The sequence below is a fragment of the Rana temporaria genome, chromosome 6, assembly GCF_905171775.1.
Source record: "Rana temporaria chromosome 6, aRanTem1.1, whole genome shotgun sequence".
NCBI classification, from domain to species: Eukaryota; Metazoa; Chordata; class Amphibia; order Anura; family Ranidae; genus Rana; species Rana temporaria.
Genome location: NC_053494.1, coordinates 180,445,248 through 180,463,612, shown reverse-complemented (window position 1 = coordinate 180,463,612; position 18,365 = coordinate 180,445,248). Strand labels below are relative to the sequence as shown.

The 18,365-nt window shown below is 45.8% G+C and overlaps 1 protein-coding gene across 1 annotated transcript in view; it reads right to left on the bottom strand.

Moving 5' to 3' along the window:
- CD302 (CD302 molecule) overlaps positions 1–15,966 on the bottom strand; it is a 31,040-nt gene extending 15,074 nt beyond the window's left edge. The window contains exons 1-2 of the mRNA XM_040357893.1: positions 15,707–15,966; positions 3,835–3,942 (exon numbers count right to left, since the gene is read on the bottom strand). Coding sequence (XP_040213827.1) covers positions 3,835–3,942; positions 15,707–15,833 — 235 coding nt within the window. The 5' untranslated portion in view covers positions 15,834–15,966. The remainder of the gene's footprint in view (positions 1–3,834; positions 3,943–15,706) is intronic.
- Positions 15,967–18,365: the final 2,399 nt, after the last annotated feature.

Below are 18,365 nucleotides of genomic sequence, written 5' to 3'. Positions count from 1 at the left end.
GCTGGTTTGCGAAACCACTGCCTTTTGCCTCTAACAGCCTGTCCTTGTGATTTGCTGTTGAAGCCGAAGTTTGCTTTTGCAGGAGGCCGTCGATACTGCTTGGCATTAGAGGGCCCCTGCCCAGGGGAATACTGTCGTTTAAACGCAGGCCCCTGAACCTTCTTCCTAGTTGGCAAGAGAGTGCTCTTGCCGTTTGAAATGGTCTGAATGTATTTATCTAGGTCTTCTCCGAAGAGTCGTCCTCCATGGAAGGGGAACCCTACCAGGAGCTTCTTGCATGGGGGCTCAGCCTCCCAGCTTTTTAACCATAAGAGTCTTCTCATATGGATAAGGGATAACGATAAACGTGACGCTTGCTGGATAGAATCCTTGATTGCGTCTACCGTAAAACATATGGCCTTAGGGACATCCGAAAATTCTTCTGCCTGCTGGGCAGGAATAAGTTTAAGCATCTGCTTAAATTGATCCGATAATGCTTGAGCGACCCCAATCGCAGCCACAGCTGGCTGTACTACTGCCCCTGCAGTAGTGAAGGAGTTCTTAAGTAGTGCTTCCAAGCGCTTATCAACTGGATCCTTGAACACCTGTATGTTTTCTACAGGGCATGTTAACGATTTGTTAACACATGAGATGGCTGCGTCCACTGCAGGAGTAGCCCATTTTTTGGAAAATTTATCTTCCATAGGATATAGGACAGAGAATCTTTTAGGTGGTAAGAAGATCTTATCTGGCTTGTTCCAATCTTGGAACAAAACTCCCTCTAATAGAGGATGGATCGGAAACACAGCATTGCTTTGAGGCGCCCTCAGTGAGCCCAAAGCTGAAACCGTCGATACCTGGAGATCTGGTACTGGCAAGTTGAATGCCCTATGGACCAAGTCCGACAATCCTTGAATCCACCAGCTCTCCCTCAGGGAGACTGCCCCAGACTCCTCTGTATCCGGATCTTCGATCCCTGAACCTACTTGGTCCTTGCCCAAGAGGTCGTCCAATTCCCCTGAGGAAAGGACCTCCTCTTCTGAGGGTCCGCGCTCGGGCGACGGAGATCTATTCCGCTTACTGCCCCGCATAGCTGCGGCTATCATTTTACCCATGCTTTTCTGCATCTCTTTTAAAGAGGTGAGTAATACCTCCTCCGTGACCATCTTAGGGTTGGACTGACCCGCGTCAGCTCCAGCCCCAGATCCCGATGGCCCCAAGGCTCCCTGTGGGGAAAGCAGCGGCATAGCTTTGTCCGAGACCTCAGACTCTCTGGGGGAATCCCCACCTCTTGTACCCTCTGACCCGGATGCCATGGTACAATACCGAGGTACACCTGCTAGCTTATTGGTACCTGGGACTATAAATAGTTAAATGCCCAAACACCTGTTTGGGGGAAAAAAATGCTTCCTCTCCCCTAGATGACACTTTCTTTTTTTTTTTTTTTCAAAAAAAAATCTTTCTTTCTTTTTTTTTTTTTTTTTTTTTCAAATCTAGGAAAGAAAAAACATTCTGTCCCCCTGAGTAGTATTGCAAGAAAAACTATGAGATGGAAAAGAAACAGCCTATTCTAATGGCCCGTACACACGATCCGAATATCGGACGAAAACGATCGTCCGATGAAGAATCGTACGATTTTCGGATCGTGTGTACACTACTTTCGAGAGCCGATCACGACCGTTCATCCGATATTTTTCGATCGGACATGCACGAAAATTTTCCTCGTACGATGTAAGATCGTACGATTTTCGTTTAGTCAGTACAGTTGTCGTCCGACAATACAATACAAATACATTACAACACATGACATCACTTCCGATAATTTTTTTCGGTCGTACGAGAATTTTCGTGACTTTAATAACCTATTTCATTTTACTTGCGACTATTAAGCGAAAAAAGTCGTACGATCCATCGTACGATATTCGGATCGTGTGTACGGGCCATTAGGCTTGAAAACAGTCTTCTGAAGACTGTAATATTCTTTCTGGCCACTGTGTGTCCTTGGCGCCCCGTGCTCGCTCTGGTCTTTCCTCCCCAGTTCCAAAGTAATGAATGAATGAGCTGTCTGGAACACATAAGGAAGGGCCGCCCCTTCCTTAAGCCACTGACCCGCCCTTCCCCCCCAGCTAAACGGCGCCAATTGCGCCTATAATACGTGAACGCGCGCCGCGCGCGCGCCCGCCGACAGGGGGGGGGGGGGTTGGGAGGAAGGGACCTCTCTGCTCCAGCAAACTGCAGCCTGCAGCCTGGAACACACGAGGAGGTCAGCGTTTTGCCTGCTTTGCAGGCTCTGAGGAGGAAGACTGAATGGAGCATCGCCTGGAGGCTTGCAGGTAAGCACAGCTCTCTGACACACACATACACTTTATACACAGGCCCCACTCAATGCTTTTCCAACACTACAAGGGAGGTCACATCTTATGGGGAATAATACATATAGAGCCATCCTATCTTTATGATATGTGACTAGTTTGCCAGATGCAGTGCATAACTTTAGGCATGTCCCCTGTGACCCCCCAGAAAAAACCTGCTAAGAACCAAGTTCCGCAAGTTTTCCCCTCACTTACCTGCTCCATGCCGCAGGACTTTGCCAAGCAAGAGGCCCAATCTTCCCCCATCTCCGTGGGGATGTCTAGACCTTCAGGTCCTGGGTTCCTATGAAGGATCCACTGTCCTGGGCCCATATAGCACCCTGGCAACAGAAAACATTAGGCACCCAAAGGATTTCTAAGTTCTGGGCCCAGGGTCCAGCTCTCTAAAAAGAAAAGCATTATGGGCTATACCCCAAGGGTTTGGGGTCCGGTTACTGACCACTTTAGCGCTGAGGCTTTTTTGGACAGAACCGGTTAGCTCACCTAATCCCAAGGATGCGGAGGCAAGCTAAACCATGACTAACACCTAAGACACTGGCGTAAAAACTGAGGTACTCCTCCTATGGGAGGGGGTTATATAGGGAGGGGCACTTCCTGTTTGAGATTGCCAGTGTCTACACCTGAAGGTACTCCATATAACCCATATAGTAATGAATGCCGCTCTGTGTCCCGTGATGTACGATAAAGAAAAATATTTTTTTTATATATTTTGGGGGATATTTATTATGGTAAAAAGTAAAAAAATATTCATTTTTTTCTAAATTGACGCTCTATTTTTGTTTATAGCGCAAAAAATTAAAATCGCAGAGGTGATCAAATACCACCAAAAGAAAGCTCTATTTGTGGGGAAAAAAGGACGCCAAATTTTGTTTGGGAGCCACGTCGCACGACCGCGCAATTGTCAGTTAAAGCGACGCAGTGCCAAATCGCAAAAAGTGCTCTGGTCCGGGGCTGAAGTGGTTAAACTAGGTGGACTAGTGTCTTTTTAAACCTCACTTGCTATGCAACTATGAAGCAGCCTGACATCAGTAAAAGTTTGGATATCCCATTATCTTCCACATATTTTGTTACAAGATCTGTCTCTGGAAGCCAAGAATCTGACCAAGTCTACATCACCTGTGGTAGAACCACCTAGGAGGTCTAGTGTCATGTGTCCACCCAAGACACAGCTGAAGATCCTAGAGGTGATATAATGCCGCTGTCTAAGCTTTGCCTCGGATCAAAATCTTACATGCCTCTTGATTTGAGAGGCTTTGACAGCAAGGATTGGCTTAATTTTAATTCAGCAGATCTTACATATAAAAAAAATAAAATAAAAATGTTGTCTGAAAGTCATGCAACATTTCAATCCTTGCACTGGTAAGACCAGGAGGGATGAGGGGTCTGAGATCATATCAAATCATATATTTTCTGTTTTTTTATATCACAATGCTAATAAATAACATTTATTCCACTCTTCCCAACATACATTCATTTGAAATACCTTTGCAAAGCTCACGGGCAAGATCCAGATTAAGCGACTTTTTCTGTGTAACATAAATAAACGTATAACAGCTGCTGTTGAACTGGAACCACATCGGAACGGGACACCCTGTGTAATGGCAGAAGAGAGGACAACCTTAGGACACATCAATCAAAGTTTTCTCCCCCCCCCCCCCCCCCCCGGCTACCAGGAATATTACAACCTTCCCTCAAAGTCTGACATCAGTTGATGGATGTAAAGAAATACAGTGGGGCAAAAAAGTATTAAAGTATTTAGTCCCCACCAATTGTGCAAGTTCTCCCACTTTTTTTTTTTTTTTTGTATTTTTAGTGTATTTTAAGTGTATTTTTTTTGTGCGTGTACTCGAGAGAGGAGCCAGACTGCAGGAGTTGGGAGTAGGCAGGCCTCCCCCAGAGGCAATCTGCCACCTTTCTCCATGCCCCGGGTGGCAATGGCGGGTGTGTGAGGGGGTCCTCCCACACAGCCCGCCCTACCTGCTCCGCTTTGAAGCCCAACGGGGCAGAGGGACTCCCTATAAGGGAGTGAGAGGATCTAGCCCGCTCAACCAGCCCCGTTAGTCCTTCGCCTCTCTTTTTTAGAGACCGCGTGGTCAAAGTGCGTGCATGTTAACCCAATTTCGAGTGCGTGTACGTGTGGTGGTTTTTGTGGGAGGGGGGTGGGCATACTAAGCCTAATACAAAAGAAATGGATTTGTTCATATAAAGTGAAAATAAGAGTCCATGATAGACTGCAAAATAACAAGTGCTGGTGATTGATGCAATATAAAGTGATTGATAGAAGATCCGCCACCAATTGTGATACTTGTGAGGCTTACCAGAGGGATTGGACCCAAATGGGCATATACCTAGTGGGTCATACACGCTTTAAGTAATGCCAGGATTCCAGGGTAGGCTCCAATGATGAAAATGAGTTGGTCTCCTTGAATGTTTTCATACGTAATGTAGCAATTACACAATACCAGTTGGATGATGCTAGTGAATGCTCCCAGGTATTGATGTGAACATATCCACAGAATTTTCAAATAATGCAGATAGGAGAAAGAGAAATAAAGGTGCAAATAGCGTGATTCCGTATTTAGTAAGTAACGATATTTAATAAAAAAAAAATTACCCTCACATTTAAGAAGGTAAAAAACAAGCGCTTAAGTAAGTCCGGCAGTGGGGTCAGTGTAGTCTCCCAACGCGTTTCGTTCCCTTGAACGTCACCTGGGGCTGTCACATTGTCTGATTTGGAAAGAATTTATTTGCAAATTATGGTGGAAAATAAGTACCCGTATTTATCGGCGTATAACACGCACAGGCGTATAACACGCACCCTAACTTTAAGAGGGACGTTTCAGGAAAAAAAGCTTTCCACTGCCCCCTGCGTATAACACGCAGGCACAGTTTACCCTCTATTTTCAGGGTAAAAAAGTGAGTGTCTCCTCTACAAACAAGCACGATTTCTGGCTCTCACAGACCTGTGTCTTCTTCAAGAGGCTCCTCTGTCCTCCACTCATTACCTGTGAGTGCCCACACTCTGGATGAAGGAGCACAGGGGCACCTTTGGAAGCAAAATAAACAACTGTAAAGTCTTGGGCTTCTGGAGAAATAAAACTTTGGCCAAAGCTGCTAGGCAGCAAATTGACTCTTAGTAAGGGTTTGGTACCTTTGGACTGTAGCATTGTCAGTCTCGGGGGGCGGGGAGGGGGGGTGTTAGATGTACTAGCAGATTTAAATACACTAGCAAGTTGAAGCCAAACTCCAGCACCCACTTTGTAAGCAGTTAGGCCCCTTTCACACGGGGCGGATCAGTAATGATCCGCCCCGTGAACCTCCGCTTGCTCAGCGGGGATCGCTCCGTTGATCACCGCTGAGCCGGCAGATGATAGGGTGGTCCCCGCACACTGTGCAGGGACCGCCCTGTCTTTTCTCCGCTGTCCCCTACAGGGGGGTCGGATGAACCCATCACACTTTGGCGGATCGGAGCGGGTCGGATGTCAGCGGGCATGTCACCGTTGACATCCATGGCTCCATAGAGGAGCACGGGGCGCCCGGTCAGGTCCGCCAAAAAAAATGGCAGGCGGAGCTGAACGGACCGCCCATGTGAAAGAGCCCTTACAGTTTTTTTCTCCTTTTGGGATAAAGGTTTTACATAAATACATAAAGCTGATCATTGTACTGGCCAGATCACCAGATGAAAACACAAGAAAGAAAGCCTGAAAAAGAAAAACAAATGCAGCCATCACATCTATGATTTGTTAAAGCTGCATTATAATAAAGGTTTGCTTATGGGTTTAATACTGCTTTGAAAACTCTCGTGTGACAACACCACTGGTCCTTAGAGTCAAAAGTAAAAGTCCTTTAATTATGAATTATTAAATAAGAAGATCAGGAGACAAACAGCAAACACATTTTGGGGATAAGAGAAGTCCCTTTTTATTTGTGTAAAGCCGGGTACACACCACAAGTTTCCTTTCGTTCAACCCAACGGGTTAGAAAAAAATAACCTGACAGCTCCGGTCGGATCTCCCCCACTGAGCTGTTGTGTTCTGACAGGGAGACGCCCCCCCCGCCCCCCGCCAGAACAAACGCTAAAATCAGCGCTCTCTACCATTGGCGGAGAGCGCTGATCAGGAGTCAAGTGCAAGTTTTATGACAGACTGACATACACACGGGTCGATGGTTGGCCGGTTTTTATTGAACCAGCCGATGTCTCCTGACATTTGTGTTTGTACGTGTCTTAAAGTGGTTGTAAACCCATTTTTGTAACTTTATGCTACAGGTAAGCCTATATTAAGTTACTCGTAGCTACCCTGGATATCTCCTAAACCTGCATGGTTTAGGAGATATCCCCCTGTGTCTGCATGTGCTTAAGTGATCGGCACATGCGCACGGAAGCAACGGCACGTCGATGATGTGTTGTTGCCAGCGGCACCTGTGCGCATGTGCGGGACCGACGTCTTCGCGGCTCTGGCCAATCACAGCGCCGGAGCCGTGATACCCGAAAGTAAGTTCTGGGAAAGATGTCCGCGGCCAGAGGGGAGTCGAGGACGTCTGCGGGGGGGGCTTCGATCTAAGGCAAGTAATACATAATGAGCTAGTATGCTATGCATTTTTTTTAAGGGTTCACAACCACTTTAAGGCACAGGCAGGATCTTCTTCTCATGAATACCAAGCAAACATTTACTTCCTCTTCTTGGAGAGCCGGGAGTCCAGCTTTTTATGTATATTGCAGTATCCCAAGACTTCATTAAGGGGGTCTTCTCTTAACCCCAAAAGTACATTGTACTGCACAGACAGTATGAATACAGAGAAAACATTTACTTTATCTTAGAGAGCCTCAAATTCAGACTTTCAAACATATGTACAGAACCTTAAACTCTGATGAAGGGGAACATCTCTTAATCCACAAAACGCACTGCCCATTTTGTTCCATCTTTATGTAGCGCTACCCCCTCAGGAGCCGCTGATTGTTTTGGGATCGGCGTATTAAGTTACCTCTATGTGATGTCTAGGGGTGAAGGTAGTGAGTAGAGCAGTAATTGAATGTCCAATCGGTAAATTAAGTTTTCTGAATGTTTTATTTTTCTGGTCCAACACGACCAACATCAACTTGAGTTAGACAGAAAAGACTGATGAAATAAAGGAACTTTGCAGTATCAGGCTTTGGATAGAGAAAAGCAATCCTGCTATTCTGTAGTTGTATCAATGCGTCGCCACTCCAGCCAGAGTGGGTGAAGTGCCTCCGGACAGACCCCTGCCACAGGCCTGGCAGTCGGAGTGCCACCTAAGGTTGCTGGGAGGAACAAGTCTCTGGCACAGACTTGGCTCTAATTGAATGTTGAGACCTCTGCCACAGGCCTAGTGCAAGATTTAAGTTGAACAGCAGAGCGAATCCTCCCAGTAAATTGCGTCAGGGTCACCGGTTGACAGTGCAAGTGTACCTGTCAATGTTCCGGTCACCAGATCCCCGATGGTTCGTTCAAGCCCTTTTGGATAACCTGCCTCCGGGTTCTCCTCAAGCCGATCCCCCACCAAACAGCATACAGCCTGGGATCTCCTCAGTAGAATTGGGGACCCAGTAAGTCACTGGGGCACCTTAGTAGCATCAGTTGCCCCAGGCCAGGAGGGCCCAGAGTCTGGAACTCCGCATAGCACGCGACCCCAAGCCAGGTAGGCCATAGTGGTGGGGCCCGCGATGTGCGCACACCCTAAAGGTGGGTGCCGCACCTGCAACCAGGAACCCGCGAAGAACCCAGAACAACAGCTTCCGCCACAGAAATACCCCTCCCCAGCATGCCCCGCGAGGGAAAACTCCTCCAATTGGCTAATAAACAATACAGAAAAAGCCGCACCCAAAATTAAAAAGTCTATAATATTCAACAGATGGAGGAATGGTTAAATCCTGTGTAGCATCAATCAAATATTTCAAGTAGAGCCTTCAGAGTTGATTTGTATGTTGAGACAATGACTGGTCAAAACTTCAAACCACCAGGTGACATGCATGCGATCTGTGCAATCCCTCCACCATAAGCATAAGCAGCTTACCAGATGGCAAGCCTTTAACACAGTTGGCTATAGCCCAGCCACGGCCTTTCAATCCCCTGGACACTTGGTTAAGACACTTCGTAATCAGCGGCAGGATCCCAGGCTCAGGTGTTTAGTGGAAAAGGATTGCGGTTCACCCGAAATTACAACCCATCAGCAAAACGGCAGCAGTCAAGTGGTCCACAATACATATATCGGGAGATAGAGAGGGACGCAATAGCGTAATACCGCAGGGTATAAAGATTTATTTAAAACAATAGTGTACTTACACAAATATAGATAAAAACAGCGTGTAGCAAACGAATAAGTAAAAGCCGGCCGGCTTGAGGAGCCCTCCTCCTTGGCGTGGTGACGTCACTGACGCAGCCTCCCAGACGCGTTTCGTCACTAATGGAGGTTATCAATTGGCTGCTGGGAAGAAGCGGCTCCGCCTGGACCTCTCTTGCGCCACCTGTCGCCCAGGGATGAAACTGCATCCCTGCAACGCAGACTGACCTACAGAACAATCCAGATTTGGCGACAGCCAAATTTGTCAAATCAAGAATGAGAACAACTTATCTCTCTCATTCTCCCACTAACTTTAGCGTAGTGCCCTTTCTGAAAGTAAAGGGGGCGCTACATTTATAATTTAAAGGTCTTTTACTTATACTCTTAGGCCTAGTGGTGTGGCATTATCATTACTTTCATCACCTTGGGTCTTGTTTTATAAGTTTACTGTTGACTAAGCTTTCAAGGACAGTTCTTTAAGGTGTACAATATTTACTATACTATTTTGTACAGGCAAACTGTGCACTCAAGATTTATATCAAGGTGAAACTAAATTTAAAACTCATAAGCAGGAAGGCGATCTATAGCAGACCAGACATGCAATGTCTCGTCTGCAATAAAATAAACCTACTTGTCTGCTCACAGTTCTCTGTACAATGTAACTTGAAAAACAAAAGTGAACAGAAGATGCAATAAAACACTTTATTATTACAAGCAAAGATCAATTCCATTGCACTCACATGTTTCATGGGGAGCAGAGTGCTGTGTATGGTGAAGGGAGATACTGACGCCAAGGGCGACATAGCTGTCAGGCTGGGGAAATGTGGTGCAGTCCCATGCCCGAATTGGGCTCAATGTCAGAGCTCCACACTACCAGCTACTACAACGTGACCAGAAATGTGTACTGCCTACTTCCATCAATGCATAAGAGGATATTATCCTAGATGATGTGTTTCGAGTGCAGATTCCCATTTTCGGATCCGCCCCTGAAACGCGCTGCCTAGGCTAATTTCCTCTCATGCATTGGAGGAAGTGGGCAGTACATGCTTTGGCCATGCTATAGTAGCTGGTAGCAAGGAGCTCTGGCATGAAGTCCAAATATTGTGCAGGAGTGCGCTAGCTTTTCCCGGTTCGAAATCTGCAGCTTAGTTTCCAGCACACTACCAGTGTTTGTTCAGGAGTTACGTCATCCCACACCAGCCAATCAAGATGACTGAAGGCCAGGACCTGGAAGAAGCCAGGGAGAAGATGACAGCATGGACAAAGGACCTCACAGATGTCAGATCATTGGAGGGAAGGTAAATATCTGCCACTTTGATTGGAAAGGTGTCTAGGAAGTCATATGAAGGAATTCTACCAAACTATTATTATTATTATTATTATACAGGATTTATATGAAGGCAGACATTACAGTTACATTACAATTTGGTACAAGAGGAATCAGAGCCCTGCTCATTAGAGCTTACAATCTAGGAGGGAGGGTCAATTGATACAAAAGGTAATAGCTGTGGGGAATGAGCTGATAAGGAAAGTAAAATAGTGTATTAGTTAGAAGCAGGATAGGCTTATTTAAAAAGAAGGGGTTTCAGGGAGCGTTTAAATATGAATAGATTAGGGGACAATCAGACAGATTGGGGTAGGGAGTTCCAAAGGATGGAAGAAGCTCTGGAGAAATCCTGGAGGCGAGCATGGGAGGAGGTGACAAGGGAGCTAGAGAGCAGGAGGTCATGGGAGGACCAAAGAAAGCGGCTTGGTTGGTATTTTGAGATTAGGTTAGTGATGTAGCTGGGGGCAGAGTTATGGATGGCTTTGTAAATTATTGTTAGCACTTTGAATTTTATCCATTGGTTGAGTGGAAGCCAGTGGAGGGATTGGTAGAGAGGGGTGGAGGAGACTGAATGTTTGGTAAGGTGGATGAGTCTTGCAGCGGCATTCATTATGGACTAAAGGGGGATAGTATATGTAAAGGTAATCCAATGAGATGGGAGTTGCAGTAGTCCAGGCGAGAGATAACCAGGGAGTGAATTAGAAGCTTGGTGGTGTCAGTCGTTAAAAAGAGGCGTAATTCTAGAAATGTTGCAGAGGCTAATGGCCCGTACACACGATCCGAATATCGGACGAAAATGATCGTCCGATGAAGGAACGTACGATTTTCGGATTGTGTGTACACTACTTTCGAGAGCCGATCACGACAGTTCATCCGATATTATTCGATCGGACATGCACGAAAATTTTCCTCGTACGATGTCAGATCGTACGGTTTTCGTTTAGTCAGTACAGTTGTCGTCCGAAAATACAAGACAAATACATTACAACACATGACATCACTTCCGATTATTTTTATCGGTCGTACGAGAATTTGTGACTTTAATAACCTATTTCATTTTACTTGCGACTATTAAGCGAAAAAAGTCGTACGATATTCGGATCGTGTGTACGGGCCATCCAGGCGGCATGATTTGGCCAGGGATTGGATGTGGGCCTGAAAGGACAGTTCAGAGTCCAGGGTTACCCCTAGCACCCTGGCATGTGGGGACGGCCTGATAGATGCGCCATTGATCTTGACAGGGGAAGGGCCACGTGTGGAGGAAATATTAGGAGCTCAGTTTTAGATAGATTACGTTTGAGGAAGTGGTGTGACATCCAGTGTGGAGACTGATGGGGTGAGCTGAGGGACAGAGAGATAGATTTGGGCGTAATCGGCATACAAATGGTAGCGTAAGCCATGGTAGGGTCAGCTGACCCAGGAAGGACGTGTAGATTGAGAATAGTAGAGGTCCAAGGACAGAACCTTGGGAGACCCCAACGGTAAGAGGAGCTGGAGGAGGAAGTGGAGTTGTGACATTGAAGGTGCGTTGAGATAGGTAAGATTTGAACCAACAGAGAGCGCAGCCATGGAAACCAAGCAAATAGAGTTTTTTAAGGAGGGGGTGTTCAACTGTATCAAAGGAAGCTGAAAGGTCCAAGAGTACAGAATAATGACTATTGATTTTGGATGTTAGCAAGTCATTTTAGGAGGACAGGTTCTGTGGAGTGCTGTGGGCAAAATCCAGACTGAAGGGGATCAAGAAGGGTATTCTCAATGAGTTGGTCGCTCAGCCGGTTGTAGACTAAACGTTCAAGGAGTTTGGAGGCAAAAGGGAGTAATGAGATGGGGCTTGGGTTGAGCACTAGATTCCAACTGTTGTTTTCCAACATTTTCCTGTAAAAATAACAGCTGAAATATAATGGGTTGCTATGGACAACACAGAGAATATCCCTTTCAGTCAGTTTTTATAAATCAGCTCTTACATGTTGGGAAACAAATTGTGTAATGGGCTAGAAGCAGCAAGTTCACGTCAACTTTGGTCACTTTCAATCTTGTGAAAGACTCAGCTTTAGTAAACAATGAAACGAAACAAAGTCAGGGGCCTGTTCAAAAATGTTCCATAAATCTGACACAGATCCATATAAAAAAGAAAACCAATATTTTACATTCAGGCTTCCTCCATTTCCAAAAAAAAATATGCTGTTTGTGTTGCTGTATGAAATTTACCCTCACGTCCCGAAACCGTCTTGTGCATTAAGAGCAGCCATTTAAAAAGAGCTTTAAAACACCACAAGGGCTCTACGGAACTCCCTCAAAAACCTGGTGCACATGAAATGTCAAGTTTTATCATTGACTGGTTGTGCGTGCCAACGGTGTGTGGTAGGACGAGGTGGACTAACCCAACACAACCAGGAAGTGCTGAAGCTTGTAGATTAGGGCTCTTTACAAGTGTGATCTGTTCACATTTTTTTTAAACCACTTCAGCCCCAGAAGAATTTACCCCCTTTCTGGCCAGAGCATCTTTTGCGATACAGCACTGCATCGTTTTAGCAGACAATTGCGTGGTCGTGCGACATTGTACCCAAACAAATTCCCACAAATAGAGCCTTCTTTGGGTGGTATTTGATACTTTTTTGCGCTATAAACAATTTTACTTTTTGCTAAAATAAATATCCCCCCCCCCAAAAAAACAAAATTATATATATATATATATATATATATAATTTCCTCAGTTTAGGTGGTACGTATTCTGCATATTTTTAATAAAAAAATAAATAGCAATAAGCGTATATTGATTGGTTTGCGCAACAGTTATTGCTTCTACAAGATAGGGGATATATTTATGGCATTTTTATTAATAATTTTCTTTTTTTTTTACTAGTAATGGCGGCGATCTGTGATTTTTATTGGGACTGCCACATCATGGTGAACACATCAGACACTTGACACAATTTTGGGACCATTGTCACTTATACAGCGATCAGTGCGATAAATAGCCACTGATTACCGTATAAAGGACACTGGCAGGGAAGGGGTTGTGTCCTAGGGAGTGATATTATAGGGCAGGAATATGCAATTAGTGGACCTCCAGCTGTTGCAGAACTACAAGCCCCATGAGGCATAGCAAGACTCTGACAGCCACATGCATGACACCCAGAGGCAGAGGCATGATGGTACCTGTAGTTTTGTAAAAGCTGGAGGTCTGCCAATTGCATAACCTTGTCCTAGGGGATGGGCTACCAGTGACATGACCGCGATCACTGCTCCCAATCACAGGGAGCAGTGGATCTCTGTCTTGTCACTACGCAGAACAGGGAAATGCCTTGTTTACATAGGCATCTCCCTATTCTGCCTCTCCACACCGCAATCGTGGGCCACCGGCAAACATCGAGTTCCCAGGAATCGCAGGCACACTCCCGCAGCATGTGCCTGCTTGGTGGCAAATTCAAAGGGTCGTACAGGTACGCCCATTTGCCTGCCCGTGCCATTCTGCCGATGTACGGCGGTCAGGAAGTGGTTAAATAGCAGGTCTACTTTTGCTGCACTCTACAACGGGGTTGCATTACAAAAACCATTGGGCATTTTCAGCAATTGTTAGGCTCCATACAAACTGAGCCTTTGAGCTGCTATGTGACCCTCCTGGCATTTTATTGTGCCCGGAGGAACAGGCGCATTATTGTCCAGCCCCAGTGCAAGTAGCCTGTCCAAGTTTATGGAAAGCTGAGGCTGAATGCTGTACCCAATTTAATGCGTTCGGTAGCCACGTTTCCAAAAAGCAGTAGACGTGTTCTAGAACCTCATTACTGAACAGATAGGGCCTTAAACATTGGTTCAACAGCCTTCAGCCCTATCCAATCCCATCCTACCATAAACGTTGACAGGCTTCCTTCAAGCGGAGTTCCACCCAAACTTGGAACTTCCGCTTAATCCACTCCTCGCCCCCTTGGCATGTAATTTTTTTTTGGGGGGGGGGGGGGGAGTGGGGGCTTCAGGAGGAGTGGGACTTCCTGTCCCACTTCCTCCTTCCGCCGAGGGGCTGCTAAGGCGATACGTCATATCGCCTTTTGGCAGCCCCTCCCTGTAGGCGATCGCCTGGGACACGTGACAGGTCCCAGGCCTGTCCAATCGGATGGCACATCCATGCGCAGTGGGTGCGCGGCCGTGAAGACGAAAGCTGTCACGGCCAGGTTCCCACACTTAGGATGAAGACGCCGGCCAGAGAAGGGAGGGGGGGGAGGAGCGGACCCCCGGCCGGCGCGTCGCTGGAACGTGGAGCAGGTGAGTGTGTTTATTAAAAGCCAGCAGCTACACTTTTTGTAGCGGCTGACTTTTAATAAACATTAAAAATGACTGAACACCCCTTTCAGTGTTGCTAGATGCTGCAAGTGTCTCTCCCAGACGCACTGCAAATAAATGGTTCAGTGTGCAAGGTGCTTTAACGTCCCAGCAGGTTTTGACAGCTCCCTGCCCAGCAATTAACACACTATGTGGGCACCCAATATGATACAAGAAGGAATAGTAACAGTAGGTGCAACTTTGGAATGAAGCAATGCACAGATATGAAGTGCAAATTATAGCTGCCACCAGTCACACACATCATTTTACAATAAATAAGAAACCGTTTAATTCTTATATATGTTCAGGCGAAGGTTTTTTTTTTTTAATATCTGGATACAGTGAAGAATTTAAAACCCTTGTTGGGTTTTTACTGGTATCTTAAAGTGGAGCTCCGGCCACAATTTCACTTTTTAAATATAAATACCCCTGTAATACACAAGCTTAAAGTGGAGGTTCACCCAAAATCTTAATTTTTAACGTTAGATTGATGCTCATTTTGTCAAGGGGAATCGGGTGTTTTTTTTTTAAATCGAAGCAGTACTTAACGTTTTAGAGAGCGATCTTCTCCGCCACTTCCGGGTATGGGCTGCGGGACTGGGCTTTCCCCTATTTGATTGACAGGCTTCCGACGGTCGCATACATCGCGTCATGATTTTCAGAAAGTAGCCGAACGTCGGTGCGCAGGCGCCGTATAGAGCTGCACCGACGTTCAGCCTCTTTCGGCTACACGTGACGCGATGTATGCGACCGTCGAAAGCCTATCAAATAGGAACGCCCAGTCCCGAAGACCATACCCGGAAGCGGCGGAGAAGATCTCTCTCTAAAACGGTAAGTACTGCTTTGATTTAAAAAAAAACTACCTGATTCCCCTTGACAAAATGAGCCTCGATCTAATGTTAAAAATAGTTTTTCGGGTGAACTCCCGCTTTAATGTATTCTAGTAAAGTTAGTCTGTAAACTAAGGTCCGTTTTGTTAGGTTGTTACAGCATTTAGATCGTTTATAAAATAAAAATTGACTGGGGCCATCTTAAGAGCAATTTCCCCTCACTTCTCACCCGGGTAACAATTGTTTTACCAGACATGAAGAGTAAATCTACAACAGGGATGCAGACAGCATAAAACCTACATGGGTTCTAGTCTTTCCCAACCCCAAAAAATGTGCTTGTTACTGTTAGAGATTTTCCTCACTTCCTGTCTGGTGAAACTGTTGTCACCTTGACAATAAACAAAAGGTAAAAAGGGGTAATCTCTCTCATAAAGCCTTATTATTAAAAATAAAACCAGCAGTGGTTCCAACTCTCTCCGATTTTATTTAAAACGATATAAAAAAAAGTTTGGCCTGGACATACACTTTAAGAATACTATTGCACAGTGAGAACATTATTGACATCCACAAGCTTCACTTACCGTCCCCTTCAGGAAGAGACTGACCAGCAGCGCTGCAGACCACAGAGCAGAGAAACGTTAGAAGTACCTTGTACAGTCCTCTGCACTTCTCTTGGAGTATTCTGGTTGTGTTGTCAATACTTTGCATTGTCCTGATATCTGTATGTAGCCTAGAGTAATGTGAGATTTTGGTAGCTCACATATAAGAACCACAGTTTTCCCAGGGCTTCCGGAGGTCTGCTATCACTTGCACAATAATGTAAAAAAAAAAAAAAAAGGACTCGTACTGAAAAGTTTCTGTTATTGAACGGGAAGAAGGGGAGTTTCACATTCTACTGCCTGAGCCCTTGTAAACATATTTGGTTTAAAGAGACAACACAGAGGTCATAGTCACTGCCCGGGTGACAGATTTAGGTGGCATCTCTCTGGGTTTACTCAAATCTTACCAGCAGTACTGTGATCAGTCACACATATTCATTCTTTTTTTTCCCCAAAATAAGTCAATCCTGCAGCCTGGCAGGTCAGGAAAACTGAGGACGAGCGAGCGGCCCCACCTCCTGGACCATACCAGGCCACACGCCCTCAACATCAGGGGGGTGCATGCTTTGGAGTAGGGGAGGGCTCTGTGCCCCCCCCCCCACCCCAAAACACCTGGTCTCCATGTTGATGGGGACAAGGGCCTCTTCCTGACAAACCTAGGCGGTGGTTGTGGGGTTCTGCAGGCAGGGGGCTTATCGGAATCTGGAAGCCCTCTTTAACAAGGGGGTCCCCAGATCCCGGCCCCCCTATGTGAATACCTCTAACCAATCACCCCATAAAAAGGTAGTGTAGTGCAAATAAATAAAAAAAAGACTGTTTTGACAAGTCCTATATTAAAAATCTTCCTCCGGTCTTTTCTCCACCGCTGACCCGGTCCTCCTCCGATGCCATCTCCCGTCACTCTGCCAGCTCCGTTCTTATATAGCCATGGGGTGTGGACATGCAGTGATGTCACCATGAGACCCTGCCCCTTTTGACGTCGCATAACGTCACAAGGGGCCACGTCTCACGGTGGCGTCACCGAGTGGCCACGCCAATGGCTATTTAAGAACCGGCAGAGAACAGAGCTGGCACAATGATGGGAGACAGCGTCGGAAGGGGACCAAGTCGGCAGCAGAGAAGACAACAGCATCGGAGAAACACTACCAAAGGGAAAAGACCAGATAAAGATTTTTAATAAAAGGACTTGTTAAAATCGTCTTGTTTATATTTACACTACACAGCCTTTTTTGGGGTGAATGGGTAGGGGTAAAATGTACCCCATACTCATTCACATAGGGGGGAGGGGCCAGGATCTGGGGGGGAATCTTGTTAAAGGGGGCTTCCAGATTTCGATAAGCCCCCTCGCCCACAGACCCCCAGAACCACTGCCCAGGGTTAATCTGGAAGAGGCCCTTGTCCCCATAAACAAGGGGACAAGGTGTTTTGGGGTGGGAGGCACAAAGCCCCCATGCCCCAAAGCACCCACCCCCATGTTGAGAGCACATTGCCTGGTGTGGTCCAGGGGGGAGGGGTTCGCTCACCCCCCCCACTTTTGTGACCTGGCGGGCTGCATGCTCATATAAGGGTCTGGTAATGGATCTTGGGGAGGACTCCACACCGTTTGTTTATTTTTTTGGTGTGGGGTTCCCTTTCAAGATCCATACCAGACTCAAAGGGCCCGCTATGGATCTTGGGGGAGCCCCCATGCCTTTTTTCTAAATTTTGGCATTGGGTTTCCCTTCAAAATCCTCAGAGCACAAGTCGGACCATGATGATCCAACTTGGATGTTACTTCTATTCAGGGCTTTTTTTCAGGGGGAACTCAGTTCCACCACCTCTGGCTCAGACCCTTTGGTGCCTGCTCACCACAATCACTTGTAAACACAGAAGTCTGGTTTCTGTGTTTATAAGTGACAGCTCTGCACTCTGTGTGTAACCCCCCTGAACTCTGTACTCTGTATGTAATGCAATCCTGGTATTTAATGCCCTTTTAAGACCCTCCTACTGTTTGTGAAATCTGAACAGGGTCGTAGTCAAGTTCCTGCACCTATTTTCTGAGAAAAAAAGCTCTGCTGTTCTATTCAAATCAATGGGCTGAAAGCTGGATCAGTTAAGACGGATCTCATAGGAAACCATTAATTTTGACATGTCAAATAAAAGCTGTAAATGGCAGCATCAGACTTTTTCACAGCAGTAATGCTGGTCTTCAGAATGCGCTGTTTTTGCATCTTAAAAAAAGGCCTATGCCCCTTACAGCTCCTAAACGAGTCTGATGCTGGTAAAAGCAGCTTTAAAAACTCCCTGTGTGCATGAGGACTAAGAGGTGATATGCTTTTGTTGACCGATCCATAAAACGACAATGTTATTAGGAGCACCATGTTCACATGTAACAAATTAAACTTGTATAATGGACACAAACAAAAACGTAATGCTGCAAGATTAGAAAAGAACAAGTGGATTGGTGGTTTTGGGTTGGAAACTGATTTAATAAAAAATATTTCAGTAGCATAAAAACGCAGTGCAAGAAAATGATCAGTTACAAAAATGTTAAATATAGTGCAAAGCCAGTGTACAAAATGCAAAGTTTCCACTGTTATAGAATCAATAAAACATAATCACTTCCCTTCTTTGTAAGTGTAGAGCAGTAAGTAGACAGGGA